Source organism: Leucoraja erinacea, chromosome 10, assembly GCF_028641065.1.
Source record: "Leucoraja erinacea ecotype New England chromosome 10, Leri_hhj_1, whole genome shotgun sequence".
Classification (NCBI taxonomy): domain Eukaryota; kingdom Metazoa; phylum Chordata; class Chondrichthyes; order Rajiformes; family Rajidae; genus Leucoraja; species Leucoraja erinaceus.
The window spans coordinates 59,808,057-59,817,897 of record NC_073386.1 but is presented as its reverse complement, the minus strand read 5'-3'; the positions used below and the strand labels follow the sequence as shown (position 1 = coordinate 59,817,897).

Sequence of the window (9,841 nt, the reverse complement as noted above, 5' to 3'; positions counted from 1 at the left end):
GTGTGACTCTTGGCATCTTCCATACGTGCAAAGGAAACATAATCTGCGGAAAATGAACGATATAACGCCGCAAACTGCAGGCCTTGTGACCCTGCAGTGGCCAGGGAAAGGGTTATTAGTTCCTAGTGTTAGATTTTGATGGGTCGCGGGTAGGGGAAGGGGCGGCGAGCGGGATAGAGTATCGTAGCCGCATCCCCTTGTTCCTGCAGGCGTGTGAGACTCTGTGGGGCAGGCGGGGGTGTAGAGGCCTTGGAGAGGGGAGATGAGGAAGGGGGGGATGTTCAGGGTGGAGGAGGGGATGGGAGGTGTGGGGGGTGGGGAAATGTTGGGGAGGGCGGGAGGGGAGTGGTGTGTGATGGAGGGAGTGTTGAGGAGGGGGTGGGTGGAGGGGAGCGGGGTGCTGGCTGAAGGGGGCGGCGGGGAGGTGATGGGGGGCGGGCAGGCAAGGAGGGAGAGGAGGAGAGGAGGAGGGAGAGGAGAGGGAGGGGGATAGAGGGAATGGGAGAGATGGGTGGGTGGAGGGAAGGGGAGAGAGGTGTAGGGGAGGGGAGGGATTGAGAGAAGCGGAGAGAGGGGTGAGGGAGGGAGAGAGGAAGGGAGGGAAGGGACAGGGGAGAGAGGGGTGGGGGAGGGAGACGGAGGGAGGGGGGAGGGAGTTGTAGGGGAAGGGGGAGAGGAGGGGTGAGAGGGAGGGGATGAGGGAGAGGAGGGAGAGGGGAGGGAGAGAGGGAGGGAGGGGAGGAGAGGAGAGAGGATGGAGGGAAGGGGGAGAGAGGGGTGTAGGGGAGGGAGAGATGGATGGAGGAGGGAAGGGAAGGGAGGAGATTGAGGGGTGAGGGGGGTAAGGGGAGAGAGGGGGAGGGGGGAGGGAGGGGAGAGGGGAGGGGAGGGAAGGGGAGGGAGAGAGGATGGAGGGGGGAGTGAGTGAGATAGGGGAAGGGGAGGGGGAGTTGAGAGGGGGAGGAGGAGGAAGGAAGGAAGGGGAGGAGGAGAGAGAGTGCAGTGCCACACATTGACCCCAGCAAGCAGAGACACCGCTCGCCGCTGTCCCGCCCCGCCCAGCCCAGCCCGGCCCAGCCCAGCCCGCTGTAACGAGTTTTGCCCCGTTCAGGTGGAGTGTGGATCCGCGCACGGATCGCGGCGGCGGCGACGGCCGGGACACCAGTGATATGCTGCCCAAGGCGGAGACTGGAGCGCTGGCTGCCGGCGGGTGGCGAGGGGAGCGGATGCACGGTGAGATAGCGCTGGACGGGTGCGGGGTGAGGGGGAGCGGGGAGACTGGGCGAGGGGGGACTTATAGCCACCGGCTTTGCCACTGCCAGAGTATTCCCAATGCTGATCGCTGGGGGATATGTGGCCGTGTGTGTGTTGGCCGTGCGCCGTGAGCTCTGTGCTGGCGAGAGGTGAAGCTTTGAACCCTGTAGCGGCGCGCAATGACCCGGGCACGGGGGTTAGACACAATCCTCCAGTGACAATTGTCCCAGAAACACGCAGCAATATCCCTGGTAGAAAGCGGGTGCTTGCGCGACACTTGTTCCCTCTCTCTCCTGGAACCTTCACAATTTAATCTGTTCCGGCTCTGGGGGGTGCAACTAATGTATAACAAACTACATCTCCGGCGGGGAGAAGGGGCCGGCTGCTTCCAGTTAAGACTCTGGGCTTTTGCAAGACGAGGTGCGGCGGTTTTGAACGCGATAATCCCACCGTCAGATGCAGAGCGGAGCGGCGGCACACTTGAAACTTGTGCGGTGATGGGTTGTTGCGTTTTTGGAGAGAGTGTATAGAGTCGGACATGGTTTTAGCCGCGGCGGGGCTGCTGTAACTCCAGCCTGGAGGGTCTCTCTCCCGAGTGTCATGCCTACAGGCAGATTCATAGATCACGGCAGCGGTAACACTTTAGATCCAGCCGGGAGACTTAACTCTGCGTGTGGGAAGGAACTGCAGATGCCGGTTTACACCGAAGATAGACACAAAAAGCCGGAGTAACTCAGCGGGACACGGGGCATCTGTGGAGAGAAGGAATGGATCGAGACCCTTCTTCTCTCCAAAGATGTCACCCATTCCTTCTCTCCAGAGATGCTGCCTGTCTCGCTGAGTTACTCCAGCATTGTTTATATCCCCAGAATTAGCTACGATCCTTGTTTTCGCGTTTAAATAAGCACACAATAGCCGAAGCCCAATCACACGGAGATTTACAAATCGGGACACGTGTGTGTGTGTCCGAATTAATTTGAATTTGCAACAAAAATAATAATTCTGGATGTTGACATTAATTTGCCGGGAGTGCGCTGGACAAGACGGGAGCGCGCGTTCCACTTTTGTCCAGTCCCGGGACATTTCCCCGTCTCGCAATACCCGCGCTCCGATCTTCGCCTAATATGTTGCCCCCCGGCCCGATCTACGATCTCCCGGGGTAGGAAGAGGGCGCAGGGATGAGTGGTCGCGGTTTTGCCCGGGGAGGTGAGCGGGGAGCTGCTCCCGGTGGCCAGTGACCGAGAGACAGGGCTGCCGCGGGTTCCCAAACACCCCGGGCAGGTCTTTCACACCCCCCCCCCCCCCCCCCCCCCCCCCCCCCTCGGCTCCACGGTCTGTTGGCCGTTTGTGGATGTAAAGTCGCACCGTCTGTGTCTCAGGTGAGAAAGTGCACCCGTTCTTCACCCCGTGTGGACCCCACACAGTCCCGGCACCACTCCAAGCCCCGGGAAGGTTAGATTCGGTGGGATAGTGAAGTGTGGCGGGGCAAAGTGCCGCCATCCCAAATCTGGGCAGATCCACTGGCCGTTTGAACCAAGTCTTTCCTTGCACCTGTTTGGCCCGGAGACACGTGGCGGGCGATGTTATCCCAACCACTTCAATTCACAACATCACAATAGGCGTATAAATAACGGCGCCCGAAATAGAGCCGCTCGCACGGCGCTAGAAATAGCGGCGGAACAACAGGCAGTTTCTCCCCGCGCTACAATTCCACACACAGTTCGCTACTGTTTCAGAAATAAAATGAACTAGGAAGACAAAATCCGTTCGTGTGGCCTCCCGTTTTACTCCAGCCCCCAAGTCGCGTTTCCATCTCTGTATTCCCTGACACCAGAACACAAAACAAAACCAGAACACTTGCAGAAACATTAATATAATACTTTGTGATCAATAAACAGAGCTGTCGGCCCCGTGACCGCACGCTTAATCCGCCGCGCGTTTCTTATATAAACAGGTTTCTCTTTGAAACTGCGAGCAGACAACGAGCAAGAGTTCACGTTTTGTTTCTCAACAAAAGTTTGAAAAGAATGTGAACTTTAGCCCGTGGACAGGGCCGGGGCTAGAGGGATAGATTAGACTATCGAGCGCCGCAGTGATTGCACAAGCCATCCGATACTCCCATTCACACCAACATTTCTCACCTCACGAACCACCACACACGCCAATTGCCAACAATCTCCTAGACACTTTCTATAGGGAACATGTATGTTTCACTGATACATTGAGGGGATATGTCTAGCGTCCCACCCAGGCACCCGTTTCCCGTCAACATAGCAGCAGACCCCCGGGATTTACACGCGCGGTTCAAACACAACTCTGTGGTTTAAATAGATCTTTAAATGCATGTTGCTGGGCGAAACAAGGCAGTCAGCGTTCTGTTATCCCCCGGTTGAACGGACCCGTTTAGATCTGAGCAGAGGTGATCCAGGGAAGAAATTGTGAACCTTCTGTGATCAGAACCCCGCTCTGTTCTGTCCCCGCCAGCGCGGGGTTCCTGACTCTGCATGCACGATATTCCCTGCCATCCTGACTCACTCTCACTCTCACACACACTCACACTGTAACCCCCACACACACTCACACTGTAACCCCCCCCCACACTCACACTGTAACCCACACACACACTCACTGTAACCCCCCCACACTCTCACACTGTAACCCACACACACACACACACACTGTAACCCCCACACACACACTCACACTGTAACCCCCACACACACCCACACTGTAACCCCCACACACACACACACTCACACACACACCCACCCACACACACACACACTCACACACTCACACACCCACACACACACACACTCACACTGTAACCCCCACACACACACACACTGTAACCCCCACACACACTCACTGTAACCCCCACACACACTCACACTGTAACCCCCCACACACACACTCACACTGTAACCCCCACACACACACTCACTGTAACCCCCACACACACACTCACTGTAACCCCCACACACACTCACTGTAACCCCCACACACACTCACTGTAACCCCCCCACACACACTCACTGTAACCCCCACACACACTCACTGTAAACCCCACACACACACTCACTGTAACCCCCCCCACACACACTCACTGTAACCCCCCACACACACTCACTGTAACCCCCACAACACACACTCACTGTAACCCCCCACACACACTCACTGTAACCCCCCACACACACTCACTGTAACCCCCACACACACACTCACTGTAAACCCCCACACACACACTCACTGTACCCCCCACACACACACTGTAACCCCCACACACACACTCACTGTAACCCCCCACACACACACTCACTGTAAACCCCCACACACACACACACTGTAACCCCCACACACCTCACTGTAACCCCCCCACACACTCACTGTAACCCCCACACACACACTCACTGTAACCCCCCACACACACACTCACTGTAACCCCCCACACACACTCACTGTACCCCCCCCACACACTCACTGTAACCCCCACACACACTCACATTGTAACCCCCCACACACACTCACATTGTAACCCCCACACACACTCACATTGTAACCCCCCCACACACTCACTGTAACCCCCCACACACACTCACGCTGTAACCCCCCACACACACTCACATTGTAAACCCCCCCACACACTCACTGTAACCCCCCCACACACACTCACATTGTAACCCCCACACACACTCACATTGTAACCCCCCCCCACACACACACACTCACGCTGTAACCCCCACACACACTCACATTGTAACCCCCACACACACTCACATTGTAAACCCCCACACACACTCACGCTGTAACCCCCCACACACACTCACATTGTAACCCCCCCCACACACGCACACTCACACTGTAACCCCCACACACACCCACACTGTAACCCCCACACACACACACTCACATTGTAACCCCCACACACACTCACATTGTAACCCCCCCACACACTCACACTGTAACCCCCCACACACTCACACTGTAAACCCCACACACACACACACTCTCTCTCTCTCTGCTCTCTCTCTCTCACACACACTTTGTCTGTCGCTATCTGTCTGTCTCCCCACACCCCTCCACCCCCCACACACACACTCTCTCTCTCTCTCCCCCTCTCCCATCCCTCTCTATCTATCTATCTCTCTCTCTGTGACCCCCTCCTCTCTCTCGCTCTCTCTGTGCCCCCCTTCTCTCTCTCTGACCCCCCCCCCTCTCTCCTGTTCGCCCTCTCCCCCTCCATCTCTCTCTGTGCTCCCCCCCTCCTCTCTCTCCTCTCTCTGACCCTCTGACCCTCCCACCCCCCCCTCTCTCTCCCCCCCTCCCCCCCCTCCCCCACCCCCCCCCCCCCCCCCCCCTCTCTCTCTCTCTCTCTCTCTCTCTCTCTCTCTCTCTCTCTCTCTCTCTCTCTCTCTCTCTGACACTGCGGCTCCACAGTCACTCGCACAGTTCACATCGCCGAGGGTAGATGGGCAATTCTTTCTGTGATCTGTGGCGCCTCTCCGCGACTTTCGGCTGCTCGTTCTCGCAGCGGGGCCGAGAAGGTGAGGGGTCGGGCAGTTTTGTAACCAAGGGCCGTGCCGGCGAGTTTCCGGCTCGTTTGTGGCCACGAACTTTAAAGGCGAGAGTCTGGCAGCTTTTAATTGAAAGGTGAAGTCTGATTAAAGGCACAGTGACTCGGGCACGGGGAGTGAAGCTGGGCCAAGCGAACAGCTCCCGCGGACAGGGGGTCGGCCGGCCGGCTGTGGTGGGTTCACTGTAGAACCGCACTCCCGGGTCTATCAGCACAGTATTGGCTGGATTCCTGTTCACCTGTTGTGTGTGTGTGTGTGTGTGTGGCAGCCACACGATGCTTTGTAAAGTGTGCCGCCGCCGTGGGTATCAATGGATATATCTTATGTTTGGCGACAGAAGCGCGTCGGCAGTGAAGTGAGACAGGGTTGGCTTGTGTGGTTCTGGGATCAGACTGGATCCAAGCCCGGGAGCAGCGCAGAGCACAGAGCCCAGACCCGAACCCGCCGCCCCAAACACAGCCACTGTTCACAAACACCGCCACGGCGCAGCGGGCTGAATATCTCCCGCTATCTCCTCCCCGTAAAGTTCTCATTCGGAGGTAGTTCACATTGTCTGTGTCGCTCTCTCTGCCCCTTCGCTGACGCCAGCCACCCGAGTCAGAGTCAGAGTCAGAGTCAGAGAGCTTCTTGCCCGAAATTGAGGAGCTTGAGAGTTGAGAGCAAAACGATCGCAGTTTCACAGTCAGTGCGACCAGGTGCGTTGCCAATACCTGCGCCTTCAGTTTAGTCTGCGCCCGCTCTCCAGACATGAAACCCGCTGAATATAGCCGCTCTCGTGTAGGGATCTTCAATTACTGCCCAACCTGTGAACACCTATTTGTCAGCAATTGTCCCCCTTCTCCTTTTCTACACCACCTCCTTTCTCTAACCTCCCTCCACCCCCTTCTGTACACCCCCCCCCCCATGTTCAAACACCTCCCCCGCCCTCATTCTCTACACTCCCTCCATTCTCTCCATCCTCTACACTTCCTCCTCTCTCCCATTTTCTGCCCCCCCCCCCCCTTCTCTATCTACACCCCCCCCTCCACCCCCGTCTGATGTGAAGTATCATTTGAGTAATAAGATCCGTGCCCCGACCCCCGCCCCGCGCACTCCACTCCGCCGGCAGCACCGCCGCCACCTCTCCTCCTCCTCCACCGCCCGTGTATTTAGCGGGAGTGATTTACAACCCCCTCTCCCCCTCCCCCCCTCTCTCCTCCCTGGTGAGATGTACAGCTACCCCACCCCCTCCCATCCCACACACACACACACACACACACACACACACCACCAAGTGAGCTATGTGAAAGAGGTGTCGTGTTGTCATCCACAGCCGCCCGCTCTCAGATGATGGAGTATGCCTACGACGAAGACCTGGACGAGTTGTGCCCCGTGTGCGGCGACAAGGTCTCGGGATACCACTACGGGCTCCTCACCTGTGAAAGCTGCAAGGTTCGTGCCGCCCGCTCCCGCCCCCCAGTATTTCCTGCGTTATTGCCGGCCGCCCCCCCCCTCCCTCTCCCTCCCCCAGTCCCCCCCCCTCCAGCCCTCCCTCCATGCCAGCTACCCCACCCCCTCTCCAGCCCACACCCCTGTCCCGAGGCCCCCCTCCTCCAGCCACCCCCCCTGTCCCGCCGCCCCCCCCTCCACTCTCCAGCCCCCACCCCCTGTCCCGCTGCCCCCCTCCACTCTCCACCCCCCACCCCGTCCCTGCCCTCCCTCCACTCTCCGCCCCCCCCCTGTCCCGCCTCCCCCCCCACACTCTCCCCCTCCTCCAGCCCCCACCCCTGTCCGGCTGCCTCACCTCCACTCCCTCCAAAGCCCCACCCCTGTCCGGCCGCCCTCCCTCCACTCTCCCCCCCACCCCTGTCCCGCCGCCCCCCTCCCCCCCCCCCCCCCCCCCGTGTGTGCCCATCTATTCCCGGCCGTTTCATCCACACACGGGGAGCCGCAGATGCCGGTTTACAAATGGAAAAAATACACAGAGTGCTGGAGTAACTGAGCGGGTCAGGCAGCATCTCTGGGGAACAGTGTGAAGAAGGGTCCCGACCCGAAACGTCATCTATCCATGTTCTCCAGAGATGCTGCCTGACCCGCTGAGTTACTCCAGCACTCTGTGTGTCTAGTTTGACCACATTGTTGCCTTGAACCACTACCTACATCTGTAGCTGACCTTCCTGCACCGACACTCGCACTCAGATGTGCCGTTTGCTTTGGGAATCAACAATCGCTCGCTTTTAAATAAAACTCTCCGCGTTGTCTGTCGGTGGATGACCGAGCGGGTTCCCGCCGCGGGACAAGGCCGTTTCTCGGAGGAGCCGCCGGCGGGGACCTGAGGGACCTGGGCCTCGCAAAGTGCTCCCACCTCCCTCTTGCATGCTCTCACCTTCCCCCTCTCCTCTCTCCAGGGTTTCTTCAAACGCACAGTTCAAAATAACAAGAGGTACACGTGTATAGAGAACCAGACCTGCCCTATCGACAAAACTCAACGCAAGAGGTGTCCTTACTGCCGCTTCCAGAAATGCCTCAACGTCGGGATGAAGCTGGAAGGTAAATCAAGGCAGCGGGATGCGGTCCCATGGGTGCTCCCAGGGTGGGCGAGGGCTGAGAAAGCTCGAGATACAGACATAATGCTGGAGTAATTCAGCGGACCGGGCAGCATCGCTGGAGAATGTGCATCAGGTCCTTTCTTCAAACCCGAAACGTCACCCACCCACCCTTATTCTCCAGAGATGCTGCCCGATCCGCTGAGTTACTCCAGTACTTTGTGCCTATCTTTGGTATAAACTTTGGTGCAAATTTGTATGTCTCATTGTCTGCAACTCGTTCTCACTTAACACAACCTAACAATTGCTTGTTTCCTTTTATCATCGTTACGTTTCTTTCATTCATTTGTTCTATATATCTCTACATCACCGTCTATATATCGCTCGCTTCCCTCTCCCCCGACTCAATAGACAATAGACAATAGGTGCAGGAGTAGGCCATTCGGCCCTTCGAGCCAGCACCGCCATTCAATGTGATCATGGCTGATCATCCCCAATCAGTTCCCCGTTCCTGCCTTCTCTCCATATCCACTGACTCCGCTATTTTTTAGAGCCTCGCTCTTGAAAGCATCCAGAGAACCGCCCTCTGAGGCAGACTCCCAGCCTGGAGAAGGGACTCGACCCGAAACGTCACCCATTCCTTCTCTCCAGAGATGTTGCCAGTCCCGCTGAGTTACTCCAGCATTTTGTGCCAATCTCTCTAATCCGCCCTTGCCCGACTAGTGACTTGGGGCAGCAATCGTTGATGTGTATATGATGTTAAACTAATACGTGACTATAAACACGTGTGTGAGTCTTGGCATCTGCCATACGTGCAAATGAATCAGAATCTGCAGAAAATTAACAATATAACTGCAGGCCCCGAGAGCCTGTGACCCACGAGAGGTTTATTAGTTCCTAGTATGAGATTGAGATGGAACGCGGGCAGGGGAAGGGGCGGCGAGCGGGATAGAGTATTGTAGCTCAAATGTCACTCCACTATACACGGCTGTGAACCGGTGGAATATTGTGAATATCTTCGATATAATTTGGCCACTGATTGCGATTAGCGGGGATGGTTTTTGAAATTTACCCCGGGTAACCAGAACCTCAACCCCGACAGTCCCGTCAGCCGAGGTCGTGGCATTATCGCCAATCCAAAGAATGTTCAAAGAATACATATTCCTTTTCTCCAGGGACGCTGTCTGACCCGCTGAGTTACTCCAGCTTTTTGTGTCTATCTTCGGTTTAAACCAGCATCTGCGGTTCCTTCCTATGCATAAACCAGCGTCTGCTGTTCGTTGTTTCGACAATGTCCGAGCATTGTCGTTCCGTCTAACGAGACGTAAATGCGAGTTGACCTGTAGAAGGGTCTCGTCACGAAACGTTGCCTATTTCCTTCGCTCCATAGATGCTGCCTCACCCGCTGAGTTTCTCCAGCATTTTTGTCTACCGTCGATTTTCCAGCATCTGCAGTTCATTCTTGAAGAGTAAATGCGAGTTGCTGGC

The 9,841-nt window shown here is 56.8% G+C and overlaps 1 protein-coding gene across 3 annotated transcripts in view; it reads left to right on the top strand.

Annotated features, from left to right (window-relative positions):
• The first annotated feature begins 1,087 nt into the window (after positions 1-1,087).
• The window catches only part of nr5a2 (nuclear receptor subfamily 5, group A, member 2), a 178,168-nt gene continuing 169,414 nt past the window's right edge, over positions 1,088-9,841 (top strand). For 2 of the 3 annotated variants that reach the window (XM_055642450.1, XM_055642448.1), the window contains exons 1-3: positions 5,694-5,798; positions 7,141-7,259; positions 8,216-8,357. In XM_055642450.1, the coding sequence (XP_055498425.1) occupies positions 5,723-5,798; positions 7,141-7,259; positions 8,216-8,357 (337 nt within the window). In that variant the 5' untranslated portion in view covers positions 5,694-5,722. Of the gene's footprint in view, positions 1,234-5,693; positions 5,799-7,140; positions 7,260-8,215; positions 8,358-9,841 lie in introns of those variants that run through there. The other variant, XM_055642449.1, reaches the window with a different exon arrangement.